General features: G+C 34.8%; 1 protein-coding gene across 1 annotated transcript in view; it reads right to left on the bottom strand.

Moving 5' to 3' along the window:
* Nucleotides 1-4,955: 4,955 nt before the first annotated feature.
* The window catches only part of LOC136028258 (carboxypeptidase B-like), a 64,966-nt gene continuing 53,930 nt past the window's right edge, over nucleotides 4,956-15,991 (bottom strand). The window contains exons 6-8 of the mRNA XM_065705995.1: nucleotides 12,101-12,391; nucleotides 10,437-10,521; nucleotides 4,956-5,246 (exon numbers count right to left, since the gene is read on the bottom strand). Coding sequence (XP_065562067.1) covers nucleotides 5,056-5,246; nucleotides 10,437-10,521; nucleotides 12,101-12,391 — 567 coding nt within the window. The 3' untranslated portion in view covers nucleotides 4,956-5,055. The remainder of the gene's footprint in view (nucleotides 5,247-10,436; nucleotides 10,522-12,100; nucleotides 12,392-15,991) is intronic.

Genomic DNA, 15,991 nt, shown 5'->3' on the forward strand with positions numbered 1-15,991 from the left:
TGCTGTATTAACATCAGATTGGGAATAGTTGAAAAAAGTACGTTTGTTAAAATTTAACAAACGTAAAGGACAATATTTAATATTGTTTTTACTTAAAGCTCTAAATATTTTCAGATCGAACCTGAGTTTTTCAAAACCACATTTCTGTTCGAAAAACACAAAAATGTGTGTTTTAGATTGGCTATTCGGATCCATCCCGAGCGCAATTTTTTTTAAAATAAAATGGCTTTCACTGTTTACAAGGCTTAACTTAGTGTGAACAATAGTGGTTTTTATAAAAACGTACGCAAACATGCATATTTCGGATTTTGCCAAGAATGGTTCTATTAACCTTGGTCCAACGTTAAGTAAAGATAGAAAAAACCTAAACATTTTTCTTAATGTTAATAATAAATGTCAGAAACATTTTTCTAAGAAAGAAAAGAGTAGTTGCTATAGGCGCGGCGTTAGTGCCTATAGCAATACTACTTATACTGATCTTTATATAATTACATAAAAAAAAGTTTTTTCAACTGAAAAATCAAAACTGAACAATATTAAGGAGCAGTATTAACACTCAAAACCAACATAAATTATTTCGTATGAAGGTGTTGCCCCCTTAATACCTTGCTCTTTGCCCTAAAGTTTTTAGCACTTTTGAAAAGCACCCTTCTCTAATGAAATGGCCCTTTTGTTTCAAGAATCGTTCTTATTTTGATTTTCAATATTGCTCCTTTCTTTCAATTGAAAAAAACTGTTTTTTTTTTAAATTTAATTTCCGATCGTTTTTCAAATAAAACTCGTCTATCTTGGTCATCTTCCAAGAAAAATATCCTCCCCTCATCGTTAGTAGAGTTCAGTTTGAAGACTTAAATATCTAATCTTTTTCCCCGGAAATTCAAATTCACTGGAAATTTTCCCCGGAATATCTCCACATGCAAAACTGAGTTGGCAAAGAGAAAGTAAGGCAAATAAAAAGAATTTCAAAGCGGAATTTTATCAAATCTTCCCAATGTAAAATTTCCCATTGAAAGTTCGCCACCAGATATGTAGGAATTTCTCTCTCCACGGAAATTTCTCCTCATGGAAAGCCATCCCAAGCAATAAATCCCCCACCTCCGAAAATGTTTATATACTTCTCAATAACAAATACTATATGCAAGTGATTGGCAAATTTCATAATTTACAGCCCTTTCCCCATTGGTTGTAGGGGATCGTGTTACCCATAACGGTATAGCTATTGTATTTTTCAACTATACTGAAGAAAATGGTATTTCAAAATTTTGATAGGAAGATTTTGGGGAAAAGACGGGGCTTGGGGGGTGGATTAGTTGCCCTCAAATCTTTTTGGTCACTTAAAAATGGTAAGAACTTCTAGTTCCCGTCCGAATACACCCTCTCCCGGTCTTAGAGGACCTTTATTTGGATACGATCACCACTGGGAAAAAGACAGGAATAAATACGCATCTGTTATCTTTCTTCTGGCAACGAATACAAAATTCCTTGAAACTTCTACAATAGGGCTCTCTGATTCACTGCATCTGATGGTGTAATTTTCATTAAGATTTCTTGACTAATTAAATTGTTTAGATGTATCTATTGATATCAAAATTCCGCCTTTTAGAGTTTCGGTTACTATCGAGCCGAGTCGCTCCTTACAAGTTCGTTACCACGAAACATTTGATATTTGATAAATTTCAGATATTTTTCTAGTTTAAATTTGAAAGTGAGAATTGTTGTTAAGACACTAAACATTTTTGTATTTCATATAAGTAACTAAGTAAGTGAAAATGGCACCATACCCTAGAGAAGCAACTTTTCAAAAGATGCTTATATTATATTAACTTTTAGTTACTATATGCCTTTGTTCTTTAAGTACATATCAACAGTATGTACTTAAAATGGACCCCTTCTAATATTAAGTGTGATAATCTGTGGCCAAAAATGTATCCAAAATTTCTTCAATTTATTTATGAAGATTGCTTCCTTCAGTAAATACAATTTATTTGACTTACTAACCTTTATACTACTTTTTCTCAAGAGCCTAATCAGTCCAAGTGCTACAATCCATTTGGCAATCACTGTAGATAATTTTCGCAGTTTCTTTCCTTTCGACTTGATCACAAACAATTTCTGTAACAGCCAATTTCTCTGTCTGTTCATGAGAAGATTAGTTCTGAAGCTATAAGAAGAACACTATTGGTGAATACACATCTCGTATACTGGGGAAACCAAATTGACCAAGAATAAAATCTGACTTGTCTCTGTGTGTTTTAGTATCATAGTAATTCTTTTCTTTTATTGATTATATATTGACAATACATGTAGACAATGACATACATAACGACTATGCAATATTGATTATACAGGTTTAATATATAATGCTGGCGATGCAACCAGAGGATATGGAATGAAAACGTCATCGGAGTTTCGTCAAAACTTATTTTGGTCAAAATCAATATGAGGTGTGTATGCAAGTGGCTACATAATTTAATTTGAATAAATTCACAAAGAAAAACTTAGAATCCTGTGTAGTAAATTTTAGTACGAATGTTCTAAATGCATGCATACATTTAGAACATATGTTTACATACTAGAATGTTTGTTCTACGTACGTACGTATGTTTTAGAACATGTGTTCTATTCTATAAAATGGATATGCTAAAGTATGTTCTGACTAGAAACGTATATTCATGCGTCGTTCGCTTCTATGGGGTGTTAACCAGGTCAATGCAGCCAGCAAAACATGGAGCGAAATAACTTCGAAAAATTAACCTGATAAGTACAACTGAAACTATTGACAAGTTATCAGTAGTTGTAGCTGTAATTATCACGGTCTCAAAATTCATTATGTTTGAAACTTGTTGTTTTTGTGTAGAATTCATATACTACACTTATCCCATCAAACAGCTCAGGGCTGCGAAGCAGCTAGGATTAATAGTAACCGAAGATCTAAAAAAGAAGTTTTGTAACAATATATATCATAATAAGTATAATTTTTTTATGGTGATCCAATCACTTTTAACTCTTTAAAAGGGTACTTTAAATACTCATTTCGATTAAAACGAGCCCTCTCCCGGTCTTCTAGAATTAGTCGATCCGATCACCCTGGGAAGAACAGAAAAAGGGCAAATAAGCACACATCTGCGATCTTTCTTCTTTAAAAAAAAGTAACAAAATTACCCAGCAATGTAGATAGGAAATTGAAGCGCTTACAATAGTGTTCTCTCATATGTTTAATATAGCAGTATAATTTTGTATCAAGATTGCTTGGGGTGGGGGTGTTTCCCCCTTTTTGAAAATCAGACAAATGCTTTTAGGCTCATAGCTTTTGATGGGTAACTTCAAACTTAGTGAATTTCGTTTATTTGGAATCAGCTTTAAAAGATATTCTCTTGATGTATTAATTGTTACCATTTTTCTCTAGAATTTTGGTTATTATTAGTCCTAAGTCACTCCTTATAGTCGTTGCCACGAACCATTTGATTTCTGCACACTCAAGATTAATATTCTCATAACAATGCTTTGAAAAAGATGGTCATCTCCGAAAAAGCTTACCACTTCAGCTCAGGGAGAGAGGGGGGGCTGAAATATCCAAAAAAGGAATTTTTATACTCTTAAATTGCATGTTTTCTGTGTGAAATTGTCGAACACTTCTTATATGAAATTTCCCTCATGGTAAAACCTCGACCTCGCTGTCAGGAAATCAGGGGCAATGCCTTCCCTCCTGAATAACATTAGGACAATAAAAATGGAAATAAATGATAAAATCAAAAATATTCCTATGTAAATCTAGGTAAAACAAAGCTCCCGATAGCTGTTACCCCAACCACCCTCGGAATACCTTAGTGGTGCTCATAATCCTTCCTCGTCCTCCACCTCTCCTTCCATTCCACCAATAGGAATAAGAATGTACGAATTTATGTTACACGGCAAATACACTTTTGTAATAAGAAGGGAGGTATCACTCAGTTCTACTCATACTAAAGACTTAGTCCAAAGACTTTCTATAGGATAAATCAGGATCATAGATTTATTCCCACACTTCTGCCACACCTTCTATATTTATGTAAAAGTTCAAAGAGTGTTACAAAATTTGGGCATAAGAAACTTGTTTAAAATAGTAAAAAAGTTCAATCAGTATTCCTCTAAGGTTCACTTGACCCTTAAAGGCCCTGAAGAAAGAACCATAAATAATACAAATTTACCATTGTTTAAATCTAAGCTTCATTATGGTTGTAGAAGTAGCAACAACCAAGTAAAGAACAAATACCAGCCCATTGTAACAAAAAATGCTAAAACGAGCTTTGAAAACAAAAGGAAAAAATGTGATGTGAAGAAGAATTGCCATTTGATGCTTATTCACGACTGGTAATTGCCATCTCAACTAGTTTCCTAAGATCGTAACGCATGAAAGAAATTTATGTTTTGCCTTTGAAGCATAAAGGGCTATTATCATTCAAAACGCAGAGAGCATTGCTGCCGTAGTCTTAACAAAAGATAAAAATTTGGGTGCTTGGTTGTAATGTATAATATTGGTTTAGAACCTTACTTGCAATGTAAAAACTTCCGGAACCGTTCTCAACCTGGTGTTCAAAAATGTATATTCCGCTTATTGAATGGACACAATATATGTCATGTTCATATGAAGTCACTGGTACTGATAGCTCCACTTCGAAGTTCAAAGGTATAAAACGAACCTGTTGGAAAAAGTACTCCTTTCCGCCAACCGTCTCGAGCTAAACGAAAGCAGATCGTCCACAATTATGGTGGGAGGATGTCGTAAAGAAAGATTTATTGGGATGAATGCTTCTTAGGAAGGTGTACAGAGCTTTGAATAGATTACGGTGGAGGAGGTTCGTGCGTAGCTGTGTTGGTCTCAGGCGGCTTGATGCTGTAGTAAATTGTTAGTAGTATTAGTATTAGAAAAAATATAAAGTTTTATACAAAGCTGTTGTCAAATGTACTTAAAGCTGTTTAAGGGAAAATTTTATTTTTGATAAATCAACATTCTCAACCAAAAGTAATATCACAAAAAGAACCATCTAATAAGCTTCGCCTGGCTCCAAATGAGCATTAGACTTTGCGACTGACCATTGCAGATACTGCTGCTTTAATTCCGTTAAAGGTTTCCTCGGCTGTTGGCATGATTTGTTCTGGAGGAAGCTGAAATCCGTAGAAACCAGTGTCTCGAAGCTCCAGAGCAAAGGGATATCTTACACCGTGGGTATCATAAGCATAATCTGCACTGCTGCCAGCTGCAGCATCTAAAATATAAGCAAAATTAACAATCTTGGCTGCGTTTGGCGTTACGTTTGAGATTCTATGACTCATTCTTCATCCTCACAGGAGTTGAAAAGTAACTCAAGAGTTCAGTGGTGCACTGAAAAAAATAATTATGGAGGCGGGGCTCACTGGGGGTCCCTGGGCCAATCAACGGAAAATTTTAAAATTAATTAGAAAATAAATACATTAAGGTATTATTTTAAGTTTTTTTTCTTATTCTAATTCTTTTTTTCTATAAGTTTTTCTCTATAAGTTTTTTCTCTATAGTTCTCTTTGAATTTAAGTTTTGAATAGGGACTAAGGAATGAATAATACAACCAAGCAGGTTGAAAAAGATTTTAGAACATAATGTAATTTTTATTGAGGGGGTATAAAGCCCCTTTAGCATCCCCTTATCCCCTGTGGGTGCAAGCCTGCAAGAGTTAATTACTAAAAGTAACTGGAACAAAAAAGATTTCACAATAAGGTATGCTCTGATCAACTCTCTTATTATCACAGTAAAAATAAGAGCAAGTCTTATGAACATTAAATATTTTAATAAATATTAACCAAATACGTATCTAATAATAGTGAAAAGAGAAATTGAAAGAACTTCAAATTTACACTAGGCTATTAAGGAGCAATTTTCGTATATATGGAATTTTTCTGTTGGATGTTCACCGGTAGATGGTTGAAAAACCTGGAAATAAAACAGACATTTCCAAATATAACTTCCGGTGTCGATATTTAAGTTTCGATATTCAATTTTGATTTTTGGTCCGATATATAGATACATCAATCTTGATACTTCAAATTACCCAACTGCAAAATTTTGAATTTTACAGTTGCTATCTGCTATCTAACCGTAATGTGATTTGTGTCAAATCACTTGTATGGTGTTTATGTTTTCTGGAAATTAGAAGTAGGATAGTGGGTTTATTATATTATGCACTGCAAGAGGATAATAAGAGTATAGTAATCCAAGAAGAGTAATGCTGAAGCTAATTGTTAATTTATGATTTTTTTCTTGGTGATTATTGATGAGTGAAGATTCCAAAAAGTAAGACAAAAATTACTAGCGATGTGAGGTTTTGTGATCTACCAATAAACTTCAGCTCCACCCCCCTTCCATCACAGAATCAATTGTCTACCCCTAGACAAGATGCTTCCTTCATCAATGTGTGTGCAAGCATTGACATAAGCCGAAGGTCATCTTGGTCAAGTAAAGGTGGCCTCTTGTAGAACATTCCGTCGTCAACGATATGACACTACTAGTATTTTAATTGGAACTCTCATTAAGAAAATATTTATATAAGGAAAGAAGGAACTTAACAGATCTGAAGGTCACAACAAATAACCCTATTCAAGAGGCTAAGGGCCACGACCTATGCAATAAGTTTTATTAAATTTATTCAATAATATTCAGCGTAGGTGTCTTCAAATCGAACTGTAAAACTAAAATTTATTAAGACTTACTTATAATTACATACATGTTGAATAAATAGGATGGATATCTTCCTTGGTACTATTTTTAGAGTGGGGGCCTCCGACCAAATCAAACAAAAAGCCGTACAAGCTGGAATTCCAAACTATTGTAGTTATATGGAAAGTGACCCAGGTGCTGTCTTATCTGATAACATTCAAAAATTTTGTGAGAAGGTATTCGACATCATTACTGTCATTTCTCTGAAGATAAGTCACAAATCTCAAATACAATAAAACCGGATAATGTTACTTATGTAATGGACACTGCTATTGGTCAAGCCAGTGAAGCAAAAGCCTTAAATGAAAAAGAAGATATTGACTCTGTTGCTATCGCTAAGTTAGATGGGAATGCGAAAGGCGGCAGCACCTTACCCTGGGTTCCATTGATGTGATTTCACGGTCGCTTTGCATGATCTGTTGAAATTCTTCCGTTTTTTTTCCAGCAAGTTCATGTGTCAAAACGGTTTAACGGTTGCGTTGAAATATTTCTGCTGAGCATTTGAAAATCGCATCCGTTATTCTGAATTGAAAGCTTTGTGGAACAATAAATTTAAAGTAACTGAGAAAGTAATTATACTTATAAGAAGTTTTTCATTAATGTTTCCTTGGCTTTTGGAACTTGATTAAAACGTATTTGCTTTTTAAATATCTCATAATATTTTTGGATTTCAACGGCTAAGTGAATCGCTTCTGTGTGAAGATTTTTACGATTTTCGGACATTGGCTATCCGTTAGCCGTTTTGCGTTAAAAAAAACGCATCAATGGGAACCACAGGTTAAGCGTCCATAAAAAGAATTCCATACTGCTTATTGGTAAAGTTGAGCATCTTAAGGATATTGAGCCTTTTACTACTACTAATACTACTAATAGCTCACTGCAGCACCAGGCCACCTGAGGCCAACACAGCTACACACGCTCCTCCTCCAACCTAATCTATTCAAGGCCTCCCTCTTTATACCATCCCTGGAAGTTCCGATTTCCTTTAAATCTATAGTTATGACATCCTTCCAACCCAGACAAGGACGACCTGCTTTCCGTGTAGCCCCAGACGGTTGGCCAAAAAGGACAATCTTTGGCAATCTGTCATCCTTCATCCGCAGATCCTTCATCTGTCAACGTGGCCTAGCCGTCTCAACCTTTTTTTCATTATAGCCCTAGAAAGCGGGATTGAACCACATTTTTCATACAACCTACTGTTTGAAATACGGTCAGTCAGCTGGGTATCCAGAACAATCCGTAGGGAATTTCTCTGGAAAACATCTAGTAAATTTTCATCTGCTTTTCGGAGCGCCCATGCTTCAGAGCCATATTTGACCACTGTCATCACTGTAGCTTCCAATATTCTAACCTTGGTTTGCAGACAGGAAAAGTATTTCATTAAGAACCTAATGGATATTGAATGTTTGGAGGGACTCGTTGAAAGAATTGAAGAAACCAATTTAGATAATGTTGAAGAATTGATTAAGAAGCGTATACACTTTTTGAGATATTTATGGACAACTCCAGAATAAAATGGGCCCAATTTCACAGGTCGTATCACATATTTCTCGCCTTCAACAATCCCTTGGCATATAAAATGGTACAGACTCAGCGGCAGAACTAAAAAAGGTGACGGCAATCATGGACTCCCTGACCAACAAAGAGCTGTATAACGATGATGGGGCCAAAGTTTCAAAGGAATCTGGTCAGACCAAAAGAACTGACAGAGGTTCTGGTGCTCAAAAAAGGATTTCATGATCTTGTACGCTCATATTAAACCGTGACGAAGCAGATGAATGGTATTAATATACCTCAGCGAATGGAATATAGAAGAATGAGTGGAATGAATAAAATGCAGAGAATGAAGATACAAGTGCAGCAGCTTGGGGGTGCAAGTCAAAATAATTTGCTTTAGAACAAACCAAGTTGCATTCAGTAAACAAAATTGATGTAAAACGAGATAAACATAATCTTAACTAGACCTACGTTGCCTGAGCAACCTGAAGTGTTGCGGCAACCTTTGTCTGGCTTTGCCAAATAAAGTGTTGCGAGAGCAACACTTTGGTTTTGTTTCTTTACTATCGGTTAAACGCTGAAGTTGTCAGCCTATCCAAGCTCTTAAAAAGTTATGTTCAAAGAAGAACGTGATCAGTAATCACATGATCAAAGGCTATTCTTCAGCGTTGAAAAAAAAACAAAAAAACAACAATAATAAAAGAATATCGAAAGAAGGGACTAAATTGACTTTGCAGCCAGTTGAACCTTATCCTTTTCAATCGTAGACATCGTGACGGATCAAGACTTGGAACAATATCTTATATAATCTAGTTGGTATTATAAAGCTATCCGTAACTAATCAGGTTAATCACGTACATCAAAATACCATAGATGACACTCTATTAATTATTACGAAACTGCCTCGTTGTTTTACGGTATCGTTTGTACCCGTTGCATAAACACTTAATTCTACGTTACAGTGAGTATGGGTAGGCTACACCAACTAGCAAAAGTTACAAACCCCTCTTCACTAAAGATAGTTGTAGCCTAACAGACGACTATTACTTACAAGTCCCCTACATGTCTTACCACTGGAACAAACTCGGTCTTACCATCAAATACACTAGAAACAAATAATAGGTACACCAAATAGCAGAATTTGCAAACCCCTCACTGCTGAAGATGATTATGACCTAAGAGCTGACCTTTCCTTACAAGTCCTCTAGATGTCTCACAATTTGGTATTGGCTTATTTTTGGTTTCAGTGTGTACCCTACTACTGAAGTTGTCAACCCCTTGAAACTTTCAAACTAGTATATCTGATGAAGGAATTTTTTTTTATCAAAAAATGAATGATATAGACTTTGATCAGCTCATCAAGAGCTATCGATTGCCGTCGAAAAAAAAATTCTATCTGTTTTAGTTCAAAAGTTGATTTTTTTGCCGTAGGCCAACTTTCTAACGTCACCACTTAGAAAGGAGCAAAGGATAAGCTCCAATTTCTTTAGCAATGACAGAACTTTTAAATTTTAAAAGGTACATCTGATAACATTTCTCTACCTCAATCCCAAGTCCGAAAAAACAAATGATAAACCCAGCGAAAATCACGGCAGCACTTTCGGACCCGTGGGAAAATGCCGCTTTTTTGCTTCTGTACATTTTTCTCTTTATCACTCAAAGAAGATATATTGGCTGTGGGGCCGGGTAACTGCCACATATATTTAACGCTTATAGATTTTAGTCCATCTTCAATTTGAAAGTGGTGCTTGCCTGCTAGAACGGAGCTTTCCACTCGAAAGCAGAAACATAGTTTGATGAAAAGAAAGTTTGGCTGCACAACTTCAGATACTCCTCTCTGACATAGGCTACATAACTCCACTTCACTTCGCACAACATAGGCTCTGGCTCGTGGACAAGCAAAAGCAGTCCTTTTTGGCCCCAGGCAAGAGTTCTGTGGAGCTTTCCAAAATGTAATGCCATATTCATCAATCCGGTCTTAGGTCCACACTTTCCGTAAGAACCGCACAGGTTAGACCCTTACCAGTTTCCAGGAATAAGCCGACATCGGCGGCATAGGAAAAAAAAAGAAAAGTGTTGCTCTCGCAACACAATGAACAAGAAACAAAAAACAAGAAAGAAAAACTTACAGATAACATAAATGATGGAAAACAAAATAACAACTGAAGATAGAAAACAAACAGAGCGTGAAGATTAAGAAAATAAAACTTACATATAACATCAGCAATATTTCCATATTCAAAAACTTTTCCATATGTGGCAGTCAAAGCATCTACTCCAATACCCATGACCCGATACTAAAAATACCCAAGAAATTATGTAGAAGCATAAACTATAAGGTAACTCCATTTTTTAGAGTTTCGTTTACTATTGAGCCGGATAGCTCCTTACAACAGTTCGTTACAATAAATTTTTTGATAGATTTTAGGAAAAAATTGACCAAAGCAGATGTGGCGAAACAAGAAGCATAGAATATTTTTCAATTTTGCTATTAACTAGGCTCACATTTTACTTGATTGTAAGGTTTCAAATGCATTATTTTTGGAAAAATATTAGTTTATAACATATTATGAAGAGCAATGGACCCCTTTTTATTTCGTTTTCCTTATGTTAAAAATGAGAAAGGATTAATTAAAAAACATTATCTGCTAAAAGTAAAAAGCAAATTTGATACTTAACATGAGCAACTGCTTTGAAGTTACTTGATAGATTACAGCTTTTTTCCAAATTATTGGGGGGGGGGGCAACTGCCTTAGCAGTGGTCTACATATAACGGCAAAGGTCCACGTTACGAATCAAAAGCTTATTTTAAAAAAAGAGGATAAAAATGCTGTAATGCAGTCAGTCTAAAATAGAATGCTTTGAATCAGAGTAAGGCTTGACAAAAATTGTCATCTGATTTTTTTTTGTCTTTGGTAACACTGTCAAACTGTATAATTCCAATTAGCTGAAAGCTATCCTTAACATCGTAGTAATATAAATTATTATGTTGCAATATATTGATCTACAACTTAGAAAGTTACCAGATGCAAGTCGGGAAATAGTTTGGCCAACATTAATCTTCTTGTTTTAGGAAGTGACAGCTAAGCAAAAGTGACCTCAATTCTGAGAGGAAAGTTTTAAGAATTTGAATTACAAAGTTCACTTAACATTTCTGACTATTGATTTGTTATTAAAAAACTTTACGTTAAAGGCACTGAAAACCTGGGAAAAAGAAACCCAAGTCAACAGTCAACTGAAAATTGCATAAACTTTATTAAATAAAAACTTAAATTGTATTTACGCTGCATTAAAAACAGTGCGCTGATTCGAAGACCTGAACCGTTTCAGCTTACCGTCTTGGATCTGAAACTTACTTGTTTACGATCAGCCGTAAAAGAAAAGTGGACATGGTGTGGTAAAGAAAAAATGTGTTTTCAAAATCCATTTTTGTAGGACCATCTATCAAACTTTAATAAGGCGTCGACTTTCACGAACAAAATATTCCTCTTTCGAGTTTTTCTAATGTTTTAGGAACTGCTTTGTATTCCCTATACTCCTTTCCCGATCCCCATTTTTATCAACCATACTATTTGTGAACTTTTTTTAAGTTTTTTTATTATTTTAATAATAACTAAGATACCCTGGCATAGACCTGGTATTGATTATAGCCTGGTATAATCAAATGATGATGCATATTTAATTAATTAAAAAATTTATTTGTTTGTTGCGTCAGAATTTCCAATATTATAAGGTTTCAGTTGTAATACGTTCGAACCAAACTATACAATCTCCATTTTACTGCGAATGATATACTTAGATTGGTTTGCATAACTATGCACTTTAACCTTTTATAGAAATTTATTAGCTTTCAATGACCAATAAGGAAAAACTAACCATTTCATCATAATCAGCGGGGAGATCAAACGTAAAGCCATACGGGGACATCCATAATTGGGAGTAAGAATGGATAGAAAAGAGGCTTAAGATCCGGCCTTCATTGGCAATCATAATGTCTCTAATGGCTGATGATTCCGCTTCTGAAAAAGCAGAAGGTCCATGATACGTATCAGCGCATGGCCAATCAGACGTTCCTAATCCTCCAAAATCAGAGTCAAAGTTTCGGTTTGGGTCAGTGCCAAAACATGAGCCATAGGGGACTCTGTTCTTACGCCACAAACGTGCATCCTAAAAAAATTCGTAAAACGAGAAACATATGAAAATGGCAACCATAAAAATGAAGAAAAAGCGCTCCAAGGCACTCTAAACAAGGACCAGGGAAAAAATATTTTCCCTGGCTGAAAAATTCTGTCTCCTTCACCTCTCCCCCCCAACAAAATTTTACAGGCTTGACTGCTAGTAATAAATAAAAGGTTAAGAGTAATGAGTCATGACCCTGTTAAGTGAGTTTCAAAATGAAGCGTGAATCTTGGAAGTGCTACACATTAGCATGAACAAAGATTGCCCACAATAACAAGATCAGAGATCCAAGAATCCTATGACGAAAAATCCAATCTGTCATTTAGCGCATAAATGTGTTAATTATACAACTTAAAGCTTACACCTTCTTTTCAAAATAGAGCGTCATGCCGAAATGAATTCCTGCACAAGTGCTTATTTTAGCGTGTCATATGATTTTTTCTTATTCTTTCTCCTTATTGTTTTTTTAGTCTGAAAATTTACACCCTAAGATGAAATTTTGAGCATAAGTTAATTATAAGTTATATGTGACCTAAGACTAAATAACAGTTTGCACAGGTTTCATCAGCTTTATCCGAATCTAGAAATACTGATCAGTAGCCCAAAATCAAAACTCAATCTCGGTAAAATATTTATTTTGAGTTATCGGTTGATTCTTCATTAGTTTTTAACTTCTAAAAAATTATTATAATCCTGCTTTTGCTCTTATTCTCTGTTGGAAACTATTGGGCAATTAATTATAATTAATTATTCATTAAATAGTATCCAAAAGTATTTTAATTATGGTGCAATCAAATCTAAATAGAACATTAATTAGATGAGAAGAAACGGAAAACCTTATTTTACATTTAAAAATATTCAGAAAATAAAAACAAGTAAAAAAAAAATGTCAATTCAAAAATTATTGTGGCAAACTACAAAAAATATTTGATGGTATCAAGCATGAATACCGGCTCAATTCTAAAAGTGAAGCTCACTGATTGAGGCCTCGCTATATCCTTTTATTTTTAAGCCTTTTAGCTTCTTTTAATTTAATCTCCTTTTCAAGTTTGGTAAGGTAATTATATTCTTATTTAAGGTATATCAAAACTTGCCAACAATCCCAACATCCGTTAGTGGATCAAGAAATGTCTCCACCCCCCCCCCCAAAGGGCGATACATATACTTTGGAAAATAGTGAAGACATGGATAATACAAGTTACTTGAAAAATGGTCAACATCTGGAAATGATTGAAAGGCATGGAACTAAACTTTTCACTATCTCTGCGCACGCGTATTCTATTGGCGCTCGTTCTCTTGGTGTTTGCTTATTCTTGTGGTTCCTTCAAATTTTTCTTTTTTTGTCGTTATTTACATTTATTACTTTATATATCTTATCGTACAAGCTTTTCCTCTTTCTATTTCTTTATATTATTTTCTTTATGTTTTACCGTTCTCCTAAGAAAGGCATACAATAAACAATTACAATAATATGACAATAAAAATATACGCAAAGGTAAGAACGTGCAAAAAAAGTCTTAACTAGCTAAAAAACTAAACTGGCCAAATGTAACCTAATTCTACATTAGAATAGAAATCAAATTAAAAAAGAGAAAAAACTTTAATTCTAGAATAGAAGCAAAATTCTATTCTAGCTGTCTAAATGTAACCGCTGTGATACAAACATATTCCTGATTTTTGTTCAACTTATCGAAGTCTGCTCTATATTCATGAAAAAAAAAATCCACACTTGACAGTGTCCATGGTCTATTCCAACTCCTTCTACTAATTTTCATTCAATAAAATTAATACTAAATCCTATTAATTTTATTCGAGACATTAATATTAACGTCTGATAGACCAACGTCCTTAAATCAACGTCTTCTAAATATATAGTGGCAAAGGGCAATTTTATTTTAAAAGGTTTGAGGGCTCGAAAACACGAGTATTTATTTATTTATTTGTATATCCTTATTCATAATACTTACTTATATCAATTTTGTGTATTGCTTTACCAACTTTGAAACACGCATATATATATTATGTCCATATCATCCATCTTAACAGTCCCAATATTTGAACGACATGAGAATACATCCAGGTCAATATTTTCACAACACCAATACGTTTTGAGTACTTTGCCTGTTATTAACTTTGATTGGTTAGCATAAGAATCCAGAATAAAATAAGTTTAACATTAAAACAAGGGCATATCCAGATTCTAACGTTTTTATGCGTTTTTAATACGTTTTACCGAGTCGAACACAAATTTCTGGGGGTGGAGTCCACAAGCTTTTGTGAGCAATTTCTATATTCGAACTTTTATTCTCATAACAAATTTTAGCAAGTTTTTAAGCCAGTTGGAATGATGTCTTAAATTTTTTACTTAATTTTGTCCCTCGAAGGTTTAATTTTTGTAAACTCTCTTTTTTTTATATTATTTACAAGGTAAATATGACATGTTCCTCATAAATATTGTTTTACATGTTTACTTTTATGAGCGATATCTCTCCAAGACACTCAGTAATCTCTTCAATGTCAAAGACATTATCTTTGTTTGGGAGTTTTTCTTGGATTTTTTTTCCCGGGGGTAGTAAATCAATGACATTTCTTCCCTGTTTCTTCCATCTTCTTTATTAAATAATATTTTCTTAGCAAGACAGTTATGGAAAGTACTGATCCCACCGGTACCTTTGGTGTGTACTACATTGTTATATAAACTACTCCATTGATCATACTGAGCTCCGAAATTAGTAAGGTACTGCACCGAAGTTAGATCCAAAGAGCCCCGAACTGAGTACCAAAGCACCGACTATAGTTTTACCGATGTACTTGCTGTTAAAGTCCAAAGTCTAACGAAAGCTCCGTCTTAACAAAACAATTCCTAAGATTCTTGCACCCCTAATAACCCCCCCCCCCCCCGCGTCCCTGATCACACCCGAACCGGGTACTGAAGCACTAACTTTAGTTTTACAGATGTACTTGCTGTTAAAGTCCGAAGTCAAATGAAAGCTCCGTTTTGATAAAAAAAAATTCCTAAGTTGTTGCGTCCCTGATCAGACCGAAGCCGGGTACCGAAGCACCGACTTTAGTTTTACAGATGTACTCGATGTTAATGCCTGCAGACTAACAAAAGCTTTCGTTGAAATTTCTGTTTCAACGCAAATATTCTAAAGGGGGTGTTGCCCAGCCCTTGAAGTTCCCCTGTTTGTCTGATCAGGTCCGAACCGGGTACCGAAGTACCGAATTTAGTTTTACCTATGTACTTGCTGTTAAAGCCTGTAGACTAACGAAAAATTTTGTTGAAAGTTCTGTTTCAACACAAATATTCCGAAGGGGGTGTTGCTAAGCCCCAGAAGTACCCCCCGTGTGTCTGGTAAGGTCCGAGCCGGTTACCAAAACACCGAGTTTAGTTTTACCAATATACTTGCTGTTAAAGCCTGAAGACCAACGAAAGCTCCGTTTTAACTAGTTAATTCTTGATTGACTGATATAAATAGGATAAAGGCAAGAAAATGTAAGAAAATGTTTTCAATTCTGGATTTTACCAAATATTTCGAAAAATTCTGACAATAGCTAGCATATACTAGCAATAATTTGAAATGAGCA

The sequence above is a fragment of the Artemia franciscana genome, chromosome 6 (assembly GCF_032884065.1).
Source record: "Artemia franciscana chromosome 6, ASM3288406v1, whole genome shotgun sequence".
NCBI classification, from domain to species: Eukaryota; Metazoa; Arthropoda; class Branchiopoda; order Anostraca; family Artemiidae; genus Artemia; species Artemia franciscana.